The sequence below is a fragment of the Eurytemora carolleeae genome, unplaced genomic scaffold (assembly GCF_000591075.1).
Source record: "Eurytemora carolleeae unplaced genomic scaffold, Eaff_2.0 scaffold439, whole genome shotgun sequence".
Taxonomy (NCBI): Eukaryota; Metazoa; Arthropoda; class Copepoda; order Calanoida; family Temoridae; genus Eurytemora; species Eurytemora carolleeae.
The window spans coordinates 11,643-32,438 of NW_019396473.1; the positions used below are offsets into that span (position 1 = coordinate 11,643).

At 35.3% G+C, this 20,796-nt stretch overlaps 2 protein-coding genes across 2 annotated transcripts in view; both read left to right on the top strand.

The window, feature by feature from the left end:
• The window catches only part of LOC111703927 (uncharacterized), a 22,079-nt gene extending 7,433 nt beyond the window's left edge, over positions 1 to 14,646 (top strand). Inside the window, exons 2-4 of the mRNA XM_023476024.1 lie at positions 7,442 to 7,764; positions 9,302 to 9,568; positions 14,563 to 14,646. Coding sequence (XP_023331792.1) covers positions 7,657 to 7,764; positions 9,302 to 9,568; positions 14,563 to 14,646 — 459 coding nt within the window. The 5' untranslated portion in view covers positions 7,442 to 7,656. The remainder of the gene's footprint in view (positions 1 to 7,441; positions 7,765 to 9,301; positions 9,569 to 14,562) is intronic.
• Positions 14,647 to 16,805: 2,159 nt separating this feature from the next.
• On the top strand, positions 16,806 to 19,627 carry LOC111703931 (serine/arginine repetitive matrix protein 1). Its single transcript, XM_023476028.1, has 2 exons — positions 16,806 to 16,934; positions 17,168 to 19,627. The coding sequence occupies exon 2, from the start codon at positions 17,243 to 17,245 to the stop codon at positions 19,151 to 19,153; it is 1,911 nt and encodes a 636-aa protein (XP_023331796.1). The 5' UTR covers positions 16,806 to 16,934; positions 17,168 to 17,242; the 3' UTR covers positions 19,154 to 19,627.
• Positions 19,628 to 20,796: the final 1,169 nt, after the last annotated feature.

Consider the following 20,796-nt stretch of genomic DNA (forward strand, 5'->3'; position numbering starts at 1 on the left):
GGAAAAGTCATACTAAAATAGTCTTATCTTTAAAGGGAAGCTTAATTAGCAAGTTTTTATTTCATGTTTTTATCTGTGCATTGTGCTCCGTACTTTCTCCTTTTCCCTCCAATATTTAAATCTAAATAATTATATATATATATATATATATTTAACAAAATGTGGGTTTACCAACTTATAGTTGAATATATATATATATATATATATATATGTGTATTGTACAGAGTATATAGAGTATATGATTGAATTGAATGAATGTTGCAATCTACTCTATTGTTTTGTAAACCTGGAGGCGAACTGATAAACAATGTAAGATTTTGAAACCAACTCCAGGACTCGTATTCACCTAGACCTAGACCTAGAGAAACCTCTGGGTCAATCTATCAATATATTTCCTCAACCTAGACCTAGAGTAACCTCTAGGCCAATCTATCAATATATTTTCTCAACCTAGACTTAGAGTAACCTCTAGGTCAACCTATTAATGTATTCACCTCAACCTAGACCTAGAGAAACCTCTAGGTCAAACTATCAATATAGACCTAGAGACCTCTGGTCAATTTATTAATATATTCACCTAGACCTAGACCTAGAGAAACAATAATATGTTCACCTAGACCTTGACCTAGAGAAACCTCTAGGCCAATTAATCAATATATTCGCCTAGACCTAGACCAAGAAAAATCTCTAGGTCAATCTATCAATATATTTCCTTGAACTTGATCTTGACCAAGAGAAACCTCTAGGTCAATCTATCAATATAATCACCTTGACTTAGATCTAGAGAAATTTCTAGGTCAATTTATTAATATATTCACCTAGACCTAAACCTTGAGAAACCTCTGGGTCAATCTATGAATATATATTCACCTAGACCTAGATCTAGAGAAACTCTAGGTCAATCTATCAATGTATATTCACCTAGACCTAGACCTAGGGAATCTCTAGGTCAATCTATAAATATATTTACCTTGACCTAGATCTAGAGAAACTCTAGGTCAATCTATCAATATATATTCACCTAGACCTAGACCTATGGAATCTCTAGGTCAATCTATCAATATATTTACCTAAACCTAGACCTAGAGAAACCTCTGGGTCAATCTATCAATATATATTCACCTAGACCTAGACCTAGGGAATCTCTAGGTCAATCCATCAATATATATTCACCTAGATCTAGACATAGAGAAACTCTAGGTCAAACTATGAATATAATTTTTGCATTGAATTGATATATTCTGACCATGAACTGTAGACCATGTATTGACTGTATTCACTATAAAGAGGAGACACGAAACATCCTTGGTAAACCTCACCGTAAACACTCCATTACATTCATTAAGACAGATAAACGTTTCAAGTTTTTAATCCGCTTAACAAGAAAAAAGGTTGTTTTGAAGAACAACACCGATAAATGAAAATGAAACACTTTAAGCACCTTTAACCCTATTTCTTTATATTTTCATTCTTTACTTTTAATCCTGGTTTATAGACCTTGACTTGAAACCTAAAATTGGTAACTTAATATTGCGGATGAGGGTTCGAAGGGGGTTACTGTGCTGGTTAAAGGTTGTTTAAACAATCAAACTTTTTAGATCTGATTATATCCGGTTACCTGGACCTTTCATTTCCGGTAAAATCGGAATTGGATTCTAACAATATTTAGGGGAGGTTGAAGAGATCAAAGTATCAAAACATTTTAACATTTTAAACTGCATATCATTTGCAACTATACGTAATGTTAAGTAATTATGTGTAGAGCGGACGCGATCCCCTCCCTCTCCTATACGCAATCATTTCTTCCTCCCACCTCTTCCCTATCCTGTACGCAATCTTTGTAACCCCCCACCCCTTCAACTATCTTTGTTTTCTTAAAATATTCGTAAAAGAACCTAAACCCTCTTTAGGTGTCCACCTTCTACTGTAGTCTAATGAACCTAATTAAACCCAGCTTTATTCTACAAAAACATAAGGCATAAATTTAACCCCCCCCCCCCGGCAAAAAAAATATTGAATAATGATGTCATTTTTCATAAAAATAAGTTATTAAAAAAGCTCCTGAAGGGTTTTTTTACATAATTTCTTTATTGTCGATCTTACGATCTTCTATAGTTGTTACTCAGATGAAGGTTTAAAGGGTACCGTTGTGAATTGGTGAGTCTTATATTGTTACTCAGATGAAGGTTTAAAGAGTACCGTTGTGAATTGGTGAGTCTTATATTGTTACTCAGATGAAGGTTTAAAGAGTACCGTTGTGAATTGGTGAGTCTTATATTGTTACTCAGATGAAGGTTTAAAGAGTACCGTTGTGAATTGGTGAGTCTTATATTGTTACTCAGATGAAGGTTTAAAGAGTACCGTTGTGAATTGGTGAGTCTTATATTGTTACTCAGATGAAGGTTTAAAGAGTACCGTTGTGAATTGGTGAGTCTTATATTGTTACTCAGATGAAGGTTTAAAGAGTACCGTTGTGAATTGGTGCATGAAACTTTTTAAATGAGCGAAAGGTCATTTGAAATTACTTTGACAGTCCCTTTAAAGAGTGAGTTGTTGAACTCAGTCCTTCCTTCTTGTCATCTTTTGTAAATCCTATTAAATTCTAGATTAGTAGAATTGATAGAATTATGTTGAGAATTTGATCCGAATGTTTATGATGGTCGATTGAGTTCTTTGTGTTCCAGGATCCTGTATACCATGTTTTCATAATAATTAGGATTTATGTAGTTCGGAGTATTCTCAAAACTTTTTTTTTCGATATTTGTAAAAATCAAATTTTTATTTTTTATTAATCTGATAATCCGTTGGTCTCTGAACTACAGGTTTATAATCACGCACTTAAGCACGCAACATACCGCGCTTTTAACCAGACTTTAACTCAGATTTATTACGTGCGCGGCAGAGTTGGGAGAACACCACACGCGCCCCACACTTCTCATATTTTCAACAGTTTTCAGAATCTGTTTGAAACCTAATCCTGCAGTTTACTGCCCTTGATTTTTAACAATGAAACTTTATACTTTAGGGCAGCGTAATCAATGTCAGGAAGACAGATAGGAAAATAGACAAATATATACAAAACAATTCACGTTAAAATTAGGAATTGATGACATTTAACAGAGACAACTGGGAGTAAATAATACGTGTTATCCTCCACCTTTGTATCCCTAGTCTTATCCCTCCCAGATTCTATCCACCCTTCCCCTCTTCTATCCCTCCTGACTCTATCCACCCTTCCCTATTCCTCCCCTTCCCCTCTTCTATCCCTCCTGACTCTATCCACCCTTCCCTATTCCTCCCCTTCCCCTCTTCTATCCCTCCCGACTCTATCCACCCTTCCCTATACCTCCCCTTCCCCTCTTCTATCCCTCCCGACTCTATCCACCCTTCCCTATACCTCCCCTTCCCCTCTTCTATCACTCCTGAGTCCTGACTCTATCCACCCTTCCCTATATACATATATATACCTCCCTTTCCCCTCTCCTATCCCTCCCGACTCTATCCGCCCTTCCCAATACCTCCCCTTTCCCTCTCCTATCAATCCTGACTCTATCCACCCTTTCCAATACCGCTTATTTCCCTCTCCTATCCCTCCCGACTCTATCCATCCTTCCATATATATATACCTCCCTTTCCCCCTTCTCCCTGTCCCATCCTTCTTCTTTCCATTTCCTTTACCTCCTCACTCTATCTATCCCAGCATTCCTTCTCACTCTATCCCATATTTGCTCCTCCTCTATTCTCCCTTTGCTCTATCTCTATTATCCATTTGCTCCTGCTCTATTCTCTCTTTGCCAAGACTCTATTCTCCCCTTTCCCTCTCTCTGTTCTCTCCTTGCTCAGACATATCTTCTTTTTTTGCTCCAGGGCTATTCATTATTTGCTCCCAATTTAATCTCCCTTTGCTACCACTCTATTCTCCCAGTCTAATCTCCCTTTTAATCTCCTTTTGGCTCCCAGTCTTTTAGATTGCTTCCAATTTTCCCCCTTCCTACCTCTCTTTTCGTCCTTACACCTGCAATCCATGAACTCCACAATACACAATCCAACCTCACTTTATTCTCTCCATCATAATTTGTTTCTCAGTCCATTCCCCTCCGTCCCTCTATATCACACTTATTTCTCCGTTCTACTCATCTCTTTATCTCATTCTATCCACATTTCATTTCTCCAGGCTTTCCAAATTACCTTAATTCTTACCTTCTACTTAGCTCTATATCCTTACTTCTCTGCCATTCTCTCCTACTCGTCCCCCGGCCCGTAACCAGGGGGGGAGGGGTGCATGGGGACAGGTGCACCCCCTTTTTCTAAAAGGGGGATGCAATGACGAATTTGCACCCCCCCCCTTTCAGACACTAATGTAACCCTTATAAGCTTAAATAGTGTTTTAGTGTGCATTCACAATGTAATAAAAACAACCATACCACTTAAACACATACCAAACATTGTTAAAAATCACTTAAAACCCCCCCCCAAACAAATTTTCGCTTGCGGCACGACTATTTGCACCCCCCCCCCCGGTCAAATCCTGGTTACGAGCCTGCTCGTCCCCCTCGTCCCTTCTCGCCTCCATTAACCCTCTTCTTTTTCTCCTACTTTTCCTACCTCCCCCCAATTCTCCCTCTTCCCTTGATTACATACTTGTGCGTCGCCTGATAAGAAACATGCATAGATCTGCTCTCTTAAACCTCACCTTCTATTGACAGTGCTTATCAGTTTAATCTATGCAGTAAGCCAGAGCTAAGTAAATATATGCATTTCATTGAGATGAGAATCCTGGTGATCCCAGTTACCACCATGGAGGGATTTAAATCCATTATTTGCCAGGTTCAGGTTCATCATTATAACTACTCAGGGTATACAGTTAGAACAGAAAGAGGCAGAGGGGTGAGAAGTCAGGCCAGAGTTGAACTCAAGAATTGGTTAATTTTAGTGAAGTCACAATAACTGTCAAAGATTATAAGAACCTGAAGAAATGTTTGGAAACTATAAAAACTGCTAAATACTAGAATGAGCCAAGATGAGCACAATATATGCTCTGCAGTAAAATCATAAACATAAAACAAACGGAACAAATAATAAAGCAGAGAGAGATTTGTTAGTTCACTTGTTGAATGAATTTTAGCTAGTTGGCTAAATTTGGGTAGTTAGATAGTTGGCTTGTTAGCTAGTTGACTGCTTGACTAACTGAATAGTTGACAAGTTGACATGTTGACATGTTGACATGTTGACATGTTGACTAGTTGACTTACTGAATAGTTGAATAGTTAATTGGATGATTTGTTAACTAATTGACTAGATGATTAGTTGACTCCTTGATTTGTTGACTAGTTAACTCTATGTTGACTAGTTGACTTTTTGACTAGCTGATTAGTTAACTAGTTGACTAGCTGACTAGTTGACTTATTGTCAGGTTAACTAGTTGGTTAGTTGTCTAGTTGACTAGTTGACTAGTTGACTAGCTGACTAATTGACTAGCTGACTAATTGACTAGCTGACTAATTGACTAGTTGACTAGCTGACTAATTGACTAGTTGACTAGCTGACTAGTTGACTTATTGTCAGGTTGACTAGTTAACTAGCTGACTAGTTGACTAACTGAATAGTTGTTAAGTTGAATAACTGAATAGTTTTTTTAGTTGACTAGTTGTTTAGTTGACTAGTTGACTAGTTGTTTAGTTGACTAGTTGACTAGTTGTTTAGTTGACTAGTTGATTAGTTGACTAGTTGACTAGTTGACTAGTTGACTAGCTGACTAGTTGACTAGTTGACTAGTTGACTAGTTGACCGGTTGACTAGTTGACTAGTTGACTAGTTGATTAGTTGACTAGTTGACTAGTTGTTTAGTTGACTAACTGAATAGTTGTTAAGTTGAATAACTGAATAATTTTTAGTTGACTAGTTGACTAGTTGTTTAGTTGACTAGTTGACTAGTTGTTTAGTTGACTAGTTGACTAGTTGATTAGTTGACTGGTTGACTAGTTGACTAGTTGTTTAGTTGACTCGTTGATTAGTTGACTATTTGACTATTTGACTAGTTGACTAGTTGATTAGTTGACAAGTTGACTAGTTGACTAGTTGACTAGTTGACTAGTTGACTAGTTGACTAGTTGTTTAGTTGACTAGTTGACTAGTTGACTAGTTGACTAACTGAATAGTTGACAAATTGATTGCCTGTTTTCTATCTATAATCATATTGTCTATATATGGAAGAACGATGATGAAGCAAAATTGATTGATTTTATTGTGATCAGGTTCTAACTAAAGATTCCTTTCATCAGCACGGTTTAAAGAAACTTGGAAACTTTTTAATCTATTTCGGTAAAATTCCTTGATTGCCTTGAAAATCAGAAATGGTTTAATTGGGTTGGTTTGACATTCAAATCAATTAAGTTTGGTTTGATTTTCGGAAAAGTAGAAATCTATTTATTATTAGGTAGTTAGAATCAATTAGTAGTTAGGTTAAGTACTTATATCGATTAATTTGGTATTTTAGGGCGTTTATATTGTTGTTTAACAGATTATATTGTTGTTTGACAGATTATATTGTTGTTTGACAGATTATATTGTTGTTTGACAGATTATATTGTTGTTAGACAGATTATATTGCTGTTTGACAGATTATTTTGCTGTTTGACAGATTATATTGTTGTTTGACAGATTATATTGCTCTTTGACAGATTATATTGTTGTTTGACAGATTATATTGCTGCTTGACAGATTATATTGCTGTTTGACAGATTATATTGCTGTTTGGCAGATTATATTGTTGTTTGACAGATTATATTGCTCTTTGACAGATTATATTGTTGTTTGACTTGACAGATTATATTGCTGTTTGACAGATTGTATTGCTGTTTGACAGATTATATTGTTGTTTGACAGATTATATATGTGACAATTGATTTTTAAAAATATTTTCAGTTAAGGGAAATTTACTAAACTAAACGAAGTTAAGATCTGTAATTACACTTTCCGGTCAAATTCTTTAAATTTAAAGTTTTCTCTGGGTTGGTTTTGGTATATTTACTTGTAAACATGTAATTAGTTGCAGGAAAAACAAGATCTAGATAAGATTGAACTAATGGTTAGAATCGAACTAGGATCTAGGATTGACCCTAAGTAGGCTAAAGTCATGGGAACCATGGTTTCAAGTATAATTACTCGGAAGCTTCTTCCAGACAAAGATCATTTGCACTCTTCAAAACGAGCTGAACCTCACAATTCACCATATTATATAATTATATTTCAATCATTCATTTCAGACATTTCAACAATTTAAACCGACATTTTTTCTGGCGTTTTAATTNTAAGTAAACACACATGTGTTAAATCATCTTCTATTTGTATTTGCAAATATAAATAGCAAATGTCTGATCTCCGTCTGAGCCAAAAGATGAATATTCTCCGTACTCTGAAAATAAAATGATTTCTATTTCAGACTACTCCTGGCTTGAGAACAATAGAAAACACCTACTGGAGAAGGGACGGTTAGAGAAGAATAAATCTAGTGTCAGAATGAATTCTGTGTGTTCCACCTCGTTCATATCTCATCCCAGCTCTATATTGTACCTAGAGTAAACATTACACAGATACAGAGAGAAAACTAGAAGGCGGAATCACGTCGCGGTCGAAGATACAAGAGAGAGCAACACTATGCCAGTAGGGTGCCTTAGCTCCAGACATGTGGAGTCTACATTATACCTTTCAACCTCATCCTCATCCTCATCCTCCAATCCTGCTCAGGAGAATAATCATTCTCAGGTAAATCTTGTTTATTCTGGGTGTTCTAAAATCTCTGTAAATGTCCTTTATTGTTTTATATTCTTTCATCTTGTCCTAATTATATTTGATGTTGTACTCCTACATTGTCCTTTTTTATTTTACATGATCCAAACCTCTAATGCTTCTATAGGGGGTATTCAATGTTCAACCGCTATTTTTCTTGTCTTTCTATTGTTGCAACCTGTAGCCGAATTTAAAGAATTTGAGCGGCGGTTTAAATTTAAGCCGCGGCTTAAATATGGTTGGTTCCACTTAAAATGGTATCAAATGTTTCAAGATTTAAGCCGGAGCTTAATTTAAACCGGGTTTTGGCAGATTTAAACCGCGGCTCAAATTCTTTAAATTCCATCTCTGATGTTACAATACTTTTTATCACAAACTATGAGTTCTACTAAATCAAAAAGTCTAAGTGTGAAACATCAAAGGTTTACACCATCAGGTGGCAAAGATGAAGTAATCAGCAAATTAGAGGTTGTGAAAAGTCTAACAATATAAGGAAATTACACCTAATTGTAACAAATAATTGATTGAAATTCATGGAAAAAATGCGAAATGGTGGAAGAAGTTTGTCTAAGCATTGAAGTTAAACAACTTAAATGATTAGTCTTTAAAATGCATGAACCACTGAAAAAGAAATTTTTATTCATATTTAATTTTACATTTTTTAATCCCTTTCGTTGCAAATTCATGAAAAGACAAAAGATCTAATTTAACCTTTACGATTTTATTTCAACTTGAAATTGGAATCCTTCCGTGGTTCTTTATCTGGAAAAATTGCAAATAATTAGGGTTGTCATTTCTGGTTTGTTGCATGCAAATTCAGCTGCAGTATTTTACAGATTGTGGATTGCATTTGCTTAAATTACGCAATACTTTGGTTTTGATTGCATCTTGCAATTGTTATCGTTATCATCTTAATATTTTACTGCTAATAAATTATGGTATTTGAGTCGGAATGCAATCACAACTCTAACACCGTATTATCCAGAAAAACGTTATCAAATTTTGATAATTCGATGTTTTAAAGTCTAAACTTTCAGTTTCAGTTTCATAGTTTCAGTTTCTTTTTACCTTAATCTTGTATATTCAATGAAGGTTAAGTTTCTAAAAGTTTTTTTTTCAAATTTATCATTTGTACTTATAGACAGGCTTTCAAGTAGTTAAATTCAAACACTTTAATGCAACGTCAATGCTTCATTTAGCGTAATTGATTTTTTTCTGAATCAAATCATTCATAACTGATTTTTGATTAGACATTTTAATCAGATAAAGAGAGGAGTGACGTAGAATCAACATATTACTATCTTTTTAGTTGAATGGGACTATTCACGGTTTAATAGACAAAATAGATTTACATTGTAAATCTTTGAACATTTTTGGAATCCATCAATGAATTATTAATGTCAGAACATTATGTTGAACCCAATGAAACTTCACTTTTAACCATTCTTGTGTAATGTTACAAAGTGTCTAAAAACAAAAGACCAGATGTTAGAATCAATTTATCATATTTCAGGAGAATGGGAACTCAGTGAGTTCTCAGGTTGAGACTATAGCATTGATGCAGCAGACCCTCCTCATACAGATCTTCAGGAGGGAGCAGGGGGAGCTGGGCGGTAGACTGCTCCAGGGGGAGGGGGAGTGTCCCACCTGCCACGCCTTCTCTACCCAGTGTTGCCAGGAGGTTGAGGGTCTCCAGGTGTTCCAGGAGGTTCAGGAGTCTAATTCTATCCATTTCTGGAACCTGCCCTTCCTCAAGGCAGTCCTCGGCCTTAAATACCAGGTTAGCTTACAATTTACTAATGTTTGAATTTGATTTCCTAAAATACATTATCCTGGTTGGATTAGACACAGGGGGGGGGGGGGTTCTAGGCTGGATTGAGGGTAGGATCTCGGATTTTGTAAAAGCCTTCCAAGAAATGATTATTCATGATTTTACCTTTCTTTTCAATCCTGTGATTACCCCCCCCCCCCCATGTTCCTCGTCCAGTTCCTAAATATTTAAAAACTGCTTAGAGCGGATTGCTGTAGCGAAGGGTTAAGATGAATATCCAGGTTTAGAACTGTTTTTGTTCTCCTACTACAGCAGGATATACGGGCTGTATTTAAAGTGTCTCGGAGAGGAAACATGAACCGCACCGTTTACCTACAAACGATATTTTAATCCTTTTAGGGGTTTATCTCTTTAAATCTTCTCCTTTCATAGTTTGAATCTCTATAATACAGCACAAACTCCCGCCTCTTGTTATCCTAGGTATACTCCGACACCTACACAAACTTCCCTAATGTAATATATCTAGTCCTGTATCCTACAATTGTAATATCTCTTGTCCTGTATCCTACTATTGTAATATGTCTAGTCCTGTATCCTACTATTGTAATATATCTAGTCCTGTATCCTACTACTGTAATATGTCTAGTCCTGTATCCTACTATTATAATATGTCTAGTTCTGTATCCTAATATACTAGAAATACTACATTTTATTTAAGCTTTAGGTGGTCATTTAAGTCTCATCCTTTGCGGGAAACCCTGTAACTAAATTCACTGATAAATCCACGGTTTCTTATGACCCTCGCACCGCGCCATATTATAAAGAGGAGATTGTACATGACAACGATTAAATATCTCACATACCCTATCCTTTAGATAAGATAAAAGCGTATACATTTTTAAATTTGAGCTAGGTCTAGTAACGGTTCAACCACTTATCTTGAATCGGTGATTCAGGATTTGTCCATGATCTACATAGTTTAGAATTGTAAATAAGTATGTACAGGTAGTTCAGCTACCTAGCTCAAATTCGTTAAATTCGATTCCAACAGTTCCAAGGACAAGATTTAATGAATAGAGAAACATAAATGAACAACTTCTTTTTAGCTTGACCCGGCGCACAAGAGAATTGGTTGAACTAAGTCAACACAATAAACCACTTATCGCTATTTATTAAATCTGGTACCTAGTATAACTCGTATAACAAACTCATCTCATTCCAAACTTCTCTCCTAAACCGGCACTTGAGTCCGAATCTATCTAAATTCCTTCCTTCAAATCTAAACCAATTATTCCTTAAATTGTCCTTGTATCCTGTTCCCCTGATATCTCCAACTGTCCCTGAGAACTCGTCCTATTTAGAATCTTTAATGAGTTCCTCACACCCTCGCACATAGCTTATTCATTTTCCTCAATGCTAAACTTTTCTGAAGCTTTCGCACGGACCCTTTTTTTACCCGCCATTTAAAGAGATTCTTTTTCTGTTTACAACAATGTTCTTTAAAGGGATTGTAAGCGTACTTTCACAACGGTACCTTAAAAGCTTTGTCTGTTGAAGAATGTGGAAGATAACGTAGGTTTTGTAGCTTGAAAAGTGTTTAATGCTGATAATTTCTGCCTGGTTTTCCTGTAGTATTAATGGGGAAGTCACTATTGTAGAGAAACCTCAATTTCAAAATCATAAACATTGCTATCTCATCATACTTGATCAGACAAAGCTTTTAAGGGTACTGTTGTAAATCTTGCATCCACTCTATAAATAGATGGTCAATTGAAATTACAGAAACCCTTTTAGAAAAGTTTATCTGAATATTTATGATGGAGATATAATCCTTCCGTTCAGTTTTTTCGTTCCTCGGAAAAAGGTTTAAAGGGTCCGTTAGTAACTTCATGAAAATCTTAAAACAGAAAAGGGTTCATTTAAACTATGCTCACAATCCTAGTAAAGGGACTCGTTTAAAAACGTGGAAAACTGGCATACAGAATACAGATATGATATTCTTTGCATTATAACTAGGGTCTTATTCACATGCTCATGTTGGCAAACTATAAATATATTAACAATTGTTATATGATATTGTCCAACCTCATGTGTGGGAAATCATGTGATCAAAATGGGATGATTAGGGTTCAGGCTAAATATTATCTTGAGATTAGGAGACACTGTGTTTTCATAAAATCTCCGAGTCAAGAAATAGCAATGTTCTCTGTTTTATGATTCAGTACAATCACTGCTCCAGTAGGTATAAGAAACAACAAGTTCTCATAAAATCTTGGATTCAATGTATAGCAATGTTCTCTGTTTTATGATTCAGTACAATCACTGCTCCAGTAGGTATAAGAAACAACAAGTTCTCATAAAATCTTGGATTCAATGTATAGCAATGTTCTCTGTTTTATGATTCAGTACAATCACTGCTCCAGTAGGTATAGGAAACAATAAGTACTCATATAATCTCAGAACTAGAATGGGGGGAAACTCAGTTCTTGGATCTATTTGCATACTCTGTAGACCTAGAAGTTATGAAAACTCAGTTCTTACATACTCTATGGACCTAGGAATTAGGGAAACTTTGTTCTTGCATGCTCTATGGAAATACGAGTTAGGAAAACTTAGTTCTTGCATACTCTCTGGATTCAGGAGTTCGATAAACTTAGTTCTTCATATTCTATGGAACTAGGACTAGGAAACTCATAGAAGTCATTCAATTTCTTGTATACTCTGTGGATCTATAAGAAGAAATAAGGTTTCTGGGTTGAAGTTTCTTCTAAAATCTATAGAGAGCGTGGGAACCCGGATACTGCAGTGATCTAGATTCTATTAACATCTTCCTTAGCTCCTTGTACGTACATTGTATATGGTCAAAGTCTGTTAACACGAAAGCTAAGCATCGTTATATAAAAAGAATTTTAGTTGGATTAATCAGATCTAGATAAACCGTTGCCTCTCCTGTGTTAATGCCTGCACATGGAGCAGTTTATTCTACAATCTTGATCTGTCAAAATATTTCACATTCCATAACTACCAACACAGCTCTAATATACTCTGGATACAGATCATATCTCGGACTAGTTTAGCTCATGGTAAAAGTTTGCGCAGTAGGTTTTTTTTACAAAACTAGTTTTACTTTTATATTTTTAAACTAATGCTCCGACTTATTATCTGCTAGTTTTGCTATTCAAGAACTCACTTGTTTACTAACATTTGGTCTTTTACTTCCTCAACCAGTTTTTTCTTCCTCAAAAAGCTGGATCCGATTTTTAAATTTGTTTAATAGTAAGTTTCATTTGGTATACCTTCTTTGAATTTTGCTTTTGTTCAAATCTTTTTTTTCTGTGCATTTTTTTCTATGGTAATGTAGTTTTTCTTGTCAATCTAATATTTTTATTCTTCTGCTCATCTATTATCCTTTTACGACTGATTTTAATTCTACATTCTACTTTCTTGCTTTCCCCTTTAACTTGTTTTTCTCCTTTAAAAGATATTCTTTCTAAATTCTACTTTACTCTTTTCGCTCTCCACTTATTTTTTTTCTAGTTTTGCTGCTTACATGTTTTGCTCTTAATTCTTTAACTAGTTTTCATCCACATATTGCACCTTAAACAAGTTTTGTCCTTAACACTAATTAAAACGGGTATATAATAATTTTACAATAGTAAACAATGTTTATGCCGAGTTTAATTTGAAGAAAACTCCTGTTTATTGGACTGTATACTTCTTCTCCTGCTTCGGCTGATAAGTTTAACAATTTTCTGCCTGAGCAAACCAAGAGCAAACCCTGTTGGATGCATCCAAAGAAGAGGGATAATGAAGTATAATCGACCAAGTTTAACAGTAATTTATTCAACTTTTTATTCATCTTTTGTTTCCTATCATTTTAACTCTCATCAGGTGCAGTCGTGCATGTAGATGTTTTATACGAATATATAGTTCAGGCAAATAGTTCTTCATGTCTATTATTCCACTCTTCTACTCTTAACAGATGGTATTCTCATTGAACATTTCTGTTTTTCGGATTGTCAAGTATTTTCTCAATGTCAATTAAATATTGCTATTTTTTTAAAATAAACCTATGAATTGTTCCGATGTTTAAAAGTGGTTGAAAAAAGTATAGATTCAAGTTTTTTTTACTTTAATTATAAAAAAGAGTCTTTGGTTCATTAACTTAAGAGTTTTCTTTTCTTTTCATCGGCTTGTCGAGAATTTTGTTTTCTGTTCATCGAACTGTCAAGAGTTTTGTTTTCTGTTCATCGAATTGTCAAGAGTTTTGTTTTCTGTTCATCGAACTGTCAAAAGTTTTGTTTTCCGTTCATCAAATATTCAAGAATTTTTGTTTTCTGTTCATCGAATTGTCAAGAGTTTTGTTTTCCGTTCATCGAATTGTCAAGAGTTTGGTTTTCCATTCATCGAATTGTCAAAATTTTTGTTTTCTGTTCATCGAATTGTCAAAAGTTTTGTTTTCTGGCCATCAAATTGTCAAGAGTTTTGTTTTCTGTTTATCGAATTGTCAAGAATTTTTGTTTTCTGTTCATCGAATTGCCAAGAGTTTGGTTTTCTGTTCATCGAATTGTCAAAAAAAATTTTCTGTTCATCGAATTGTCAAGAGTTTTGTTTTCTGTTCATCGAATTGTCAAGAGTTTTTTTTCTGTTCATCGAATTGTCAAGAGTTTTGTTTTCTGTTCATCGAATTGTCAAGAGTTTTGTTTTCTGTTCATCGAATTGTCAAGAGTTTTGTTTTCTGTTCATCAAATAGTCGAGAATTTAATTTTAAATAAAATATGTTTATAAATCCTGTGAATATTCTTCAAGGTTTTGGACCCGAACATGAAACTTTAGTTTGTTCTTTGTGTTAACTCTTTAAGCCTGGAGTTCCCATCTTGCTAAAACCTTGTAAAACCCTGAGAAAGCTTGGGATCGAAGTTAGAAAATTTCAGCGGGGTTTTCAACCGTGAATAACTTTAGTACCGGACGATTAAAGCTTACAAGGTTATGTCTGAATACAGAGAAGACTGAAGGCCAAGTTCTCCGGGTGTTCTCTGAACCCTGCGTGTATATTCCTCGTGTCGGAGATTATGGGTTGGATATAAGAAGATAATGGATCTGTCAGCTCAAAACTTCACAAGTGTCGTCTCAGTAACAGATTCCTCACTTGGAAGACGGTTTTTAGGATCCACCTCTCCGGTCCTGTCCATTGATACCAGATCCGTACTGGGGGCTGGGGAAGGGGAGATACGCCTACTTGTCAATCATTTTTGAGGGTTGGAAAGAAAGATTTAAAAAGTATCCATGGCTAGCTAATAGAATTACACTGCATGTCTTAAAAATAATATTTTTACTTTGAACCTTGATCTGTGAGAACTAATGATAACTTTGACAGAGAATATCAGATAAATGGATGCATTTATGATTGTTTCAATGACTTTAACAAAACATATTAAAAAGGCAAATGAGTTTAAAATGCCTTAACGGGGCCGGGTCTTAATGTTTATCTATCTTTCTAGAACATTTATTATCAGCCATTAATCATGTTTAATTAACTAGCGCTCTTTTTCTCGTTAATTCTTGGCCAAGACAAAATTAATGTATATCTGCCCCCGCAACAAGTTCTCTTTAATTATCTGTCTTTTTATCTATCTATCAATTCTATATGATATCTAAAGATATATATACAGTGAGAACTAGAAAACTGTGGAATAAAGAGACGACATTTAAGCAATAATTAAGTGTATTTTATGGTGTTACAAAGCAAATAGTTTTACAAGTAACTTATCGAATCAATTATTAACTAAAATGAGTCTGTTTAAAATGCACAACTGCTGTGTTTTATGTCCAATGAAATTATAAAAGTCATAACTTTAGTCTTAAAGTCGTCTTCATATTCCAGAGTTTTACGGTTATTTCTGTTCGTAAAATTACTTATTAATCCGTACATTCTATATCATATCTATAAATTTATTTCAACTAAATAATTATAAATCTCAGTTTTACTTTATCTGGTTTATAATCATTTAAATACTTTTATGAAACTATAGTGTACTTTATCATTCTTCTACACTTCATCGTGAATTTCATAATAAACGTGCTATAAAGTAATCATTGTGCTAAAATGTTAAATTTGCTGTACATTATAGCATGTGTGCTATAAAGTTTTGATTGGTTCCCGAATTTTCTTTACAAAAGTTAGTACATTTTCAAAATATTTTTTTTTACAATTGAAATGATAAAAAAAAGCAAAATTGAAATCAGCTTTATATTTTGACTTCTGCTTTGTTTCAAAGCTTATTTGATCTAGAAATAGCCATTGAAATAAGACAGTGCACAAACGTTTCATTAAATTACCTATATCACCTATTATTTTGGCACGACGTGCAATAAAGTTTTTGGACAGAAATTTTCTCTTTATCGAGAAGGTTCTCGCCTTTTTAGATTTAATTTTGTCCCGAGCTTACACTTCAAACCAAAACAACAGTGTTATAAATAGTTATTAGGCTATCTCCTCTATATTGTATTTATAAATATATTTAATAAACTCTTTCATGTCGTATTTAAAAATCCTTTTATCCTTCCATCTATATACGTAGTTATTTCTCTTTGTGTGCCCGTCCGATTATAACTCCTTGACCGATTTGCCTCAAATTTTGAAAGGTTGAAACAATGCTCTGAGAATTTGTGTCAAAACTATGTTTTCACTTTTTTGATTCTTAATTATTCAATTTGTTTTCTTCTAAACCTGTCATTGATCCAGATTACAATAATAATATTTGTAGAGATTTGAAGCGTGAACCCTAATAACAGTGTAGGGTCCAGGTGTGAACTATTTATCATATTCGCTAGTGTTACAATATTTTTTAAAAATTAAAATCGACTGACAAGATCATCCATTGTTGCTTTAACACTAATCTGCAACCACAATTAAACATTTTTTTAATTAAAGGGACTGTAAGCGTAATTTCAAGAGAACCTCTATGTAAAGAGATTGCAGTGCTCGATTTACAACGGTGCCCTTAAAACCTTTGTATGTTCGTCTGATACAGAGATAAGTGTGTGTACACTTATCGAAACCGGTTGTATTCAGCAACAATTTCAAGTGTGCCGCTGTGTTGAGTTAAACATAAATGGAGGGAATCTTGAAACCACATCCATAGAAAATATTCCAGACATTACCAGAGAATCTTGATTTTAAAAGTGCCACAATAATTCACAACATTGCCTTTAAATATTTGTCAATTTTTAAATAAACGTTATTTTAACGGATAGCTCTGGAGTTAAGATCCTACAAGAAGCTTGGGCCTCCCACTCTCTCTCTACCCCTCCTGGATATACTATATACAGATTAGGACTCTCAGGGGGCTGCAGTGTAACACCATTCCTACAGGTAAATAGAACTTAAATAACATCCATAACATTATTAATAGAAACGTAAAATGTTTTACCGAAAATAGAGATGTATGATTAACACAAACAATTAAACTGATAAACCATTTCAGCAGCTTGCCAGCTAACTGTCATTGAAAATTCATCAATTTAAAAATTAAAAGAATCTAAATAAAATAAAATTTTAAGATTATAATAATAATGGTGCAAAGTTAAAGAAATTATTAATTTTAGGCCCCAAGTCCTGGACTACATGAGACTCTATGCTTAATACTGCATAAACTAAAGCAAGCCGAGTGTGTAGCAGACATGAACACAATCCTCTCCAGGCTCTCTAGGGACTTCCCGGCCCTCTCCACCAACAACCTCCCCGCCACAGTCCACGCCGCTCTTGGTAGTCTGATCAAGAAGAGGAAGGTTTACTACACTGGAAAAGGATATTTCCTTGTATCTCCAGATCCATCCACGCTTCCTAAACTTAAACCTAAGACGAAGAAACCTGTCCGACGAGTTACCAGAGAGAATGCCTGTCAAACCGAACTGCAAACCAATGGATACAGTTTGACCACACCTCCCTCCAACGGTTGGCCTGCCGCACCTTCCTGGCCAACCTCTCCTTTACATTCCAGCCAGACAGCCACGCCTCCGCAGCAGCATAGGCAGAATCTAAACCTGAACAATATTTCTCCGATGGGATTGATTCATCAGAGACATTCTCCTTGGAGTCCTCTAGAGCTGAGTCCCAGACATTCCCCGACCCAGAACCCTGGAGGCATGAGTCCTAACATTCCTCCACTAGGACGAATAAGCCTGAGCTCGTCAAGCCCCTCCAGTTCCAACCATAGCTCTGCTCACAGCTCAACAGATTCATCTCTACAGGAGTCACCACAAACTCAAGCCACACTGGAGCGGAGTCAGAGTTTGAGGATTTCTAAGAAATCCATAAAACAAATGTCTAAAGGAGGATCATTAAGGTTATCAAAGAAGGACGCACTTGCAATAATGAACGAGGTTGACGAGAATACAAAAAACCAAGAGGAGGAGGAGGAGAGAACGAGTCCAAGTCCCAAAAAAATGGAAAGAAAAAATTCCTTCCTCGGACGTATCTTTGGAAGAAAGAAATCCAACGGAAGTCCCAAAAAAGAGATTTTAACGTTCTCCGCCCAGTTTCCTCCGCCGGAACTTGAAATGTCCAGATCTTTAACTCTTGATTTGAACTCTGTAGAGACACAGACTCCACCTCATGTAAGACGGAAACCAACCCGACCCAACCTTCATTCTCCATCTGTTTCCACTACTCAAGTGAAAAACGGTCCGAACGGAAACTTTGTCGTTTACGAGAGAGATTACGGAACTCGGAACCCTGCCAGTCGTCCTCTACCCCAGTCTCCTCCTATATATTCTCCGGGAACGGAAACCTATGACGGAAACAACAGTTCTCATATATACAGCCAACCTAGTCTATACTCAGCAACCAAACCCCAACCTCCTGCATACAGTTCTGCTCCACCCTATAGACCAATGAGCCCACCTACTCAAGGTAGAGTGAGCGTTGTAACTACCAACAGTTCTCCTGCTCCCCAGAGACCTTCCCTTGTTTCCTCCTCAACTAAACCCACCCCGCAGAAACAAGTTCATTTTGCAGCTACGCCCAGATCTAATGACAAGGACTCTCCAAGAAGAGAATCTCCGAACCAAGTTAAGTCTCCTCAGATCAAAAGAAATGCAACATCACGTAGTTCCAACTCGGAAAGCTCCAACAGTGGGAGTGGGCACAGCTCTCTCTCGGGTCCCAGCTCTCTAGACTCCGTCCTTTACGATGATACGTTAATAGTGATAGAGAAGAGTAATCAAGAACTCGAACTCAGACTAAACTCGAATGATAAAAATTCTAACAATCGAACCCAGCTGAGTAAGAATCGTGTCGACACAATCCACAACAACCGTCACCTGGACCAAGAGGTAATATACGAGGACAGCCTCTCCGACCTCTCCCGGTCCTCCTCTCAATCCACCCTGAAACCAGACTCCGTACCAGACCATCCTAGTCTCAGTGATCTAGGATCTATTGCCGACCTGAGCTCTAAGTTCCAAAGTTTAACAGCTCGTAAGCTGATGGCGGGGTTGAGTATCAGCAGTATAGATACACTACTGGAGGTGAACGCTGCGGCTGATAAACTTGACGAATCAACAGAAACTATAGACTTTGGAGTTATATAAGTTTTCCTTTAATTCACGCCGAAACCATTTTGCTTGACCTCGGAGTTAAACTGATTTCAATGAATGCCAAATTAACCAATGTTGTTGAATAATATGAAATCCAGGAAAACTATAGAATTTAATATTCCTAAGATAACCATGAATTCCAAGGATGTATTTAAAGATAAATTTTCAAGATCAAGCAATCATTATATTATCACAAACCACTGAGAATTGAGCTAAATGATTTTATATTTCATATTGGCAAAAATGTGGTTTTTAATGTCTCTTTAAAACTAAGCATTGGAAAAATAAACAGAGAGCCAATAGTTAATCAAGAATATTGATCTGTTTGATTAAACTCAGACATTTTTCTCTGAACTGGAACTGCTTTGGAAGCTTTTTTACGAAATCCAATGATTTTTGTTAATCTATGTACAAATCATGTATGTACAGTGTGCATTGTAAATGTATATATTATTTATACAATTTATAAAAGAAATATATTATATATCCGTGAGTTTAGTTTTAACAAGGCTTTGTGTTAACGTTAATTGATTAACAGATGATCACTAATTAGTTCATTGTTAAAAACTTTGGGCTTTACGACGAGATTAATTGTTTACTTTTTTCAAGATCATCTCATCATATATTTCAAGCTCTTCAAAATCAAGATTATATTTTTCCGATTGATCATAATTTTTCATATCTGAAATGAGAAGTATAACGGGTGATTTGTATTCCGCTAACGTCAAGGATAAAAACTAGATAAATGCTATTTCACTAATTGACTCACTTGAAAAAGAAGATGGAAAAACCTGTTTGATCAAATGATAAACATTGAACATGTCGACCTAATGTTTATTTCTGATGTTAAAATCTTATAAAATATTAAAACTATTTTAGATCTAGATCTACTCACAGTGATCCAAATGTTGAAAGCTCTAAAGCAAATATCGATGAGAAGTACGTTAGCGCTATAAACAAATATAAGTTAATTAATGAGGTAAAATAGAAGTCCAAGGCGTTGTTGATTAAAAAGTAAAGACGGACTGAAAATGTTTGACTAAGGGTAAATGCCAAGCATTACTTGAATGTCGGCCAAGTCCCAAAAGTGGGCGAGAAAAGTTGTAGATTGTTGTGCTTTATACTCTTAATTTTCAAACTGTACAATACAACACGACTATAATAGTAACCGTGTAATTATCCAGGTTTATGTGGTTAACTGCAGTTTTCTCGTCCTTCCTCAGGGCGCAGTTTATTTACAGATATTATTAATCTTAACCTCGTACTTTAGTACAATATCCTTACCTTGATACTTAATAAAACTAGAGGTGCAGTTAAGATATTTAGAAAACTACTCTTTCAATCTAAATGGCATAAAATCTTGGAGATTTTTTTTGGGGCTATGTAAGTATCATAATAAACGTAGAAAAGAATTTTACAAATAAATATTTTTAGAAACACGACAATACACCATATATATTCAAAATTTATAGAATCTGGTAACATTTTTTAAAAATAAAATGGACGCCAAAGTTGATTTTACATTTACAATGTAAATAAATTGTTTCGCAGACCTTCCTATCCTAGTATCTAGAATCTAGATATATTTAGAATTGAAACCTTCTTATCCTAATATCTAGGTATATTTAGAATTGAAA

Bases quoted from the DNA above. Each gene is read 5' to 3' on its own strand.
- LOC111703931 (XM_023476028.1), top strand. From the start codon at position 17,243: ATGAACACAATCCTCTCCAGGCTCTCTAGGGACTTCCCGGCCCTCTCC.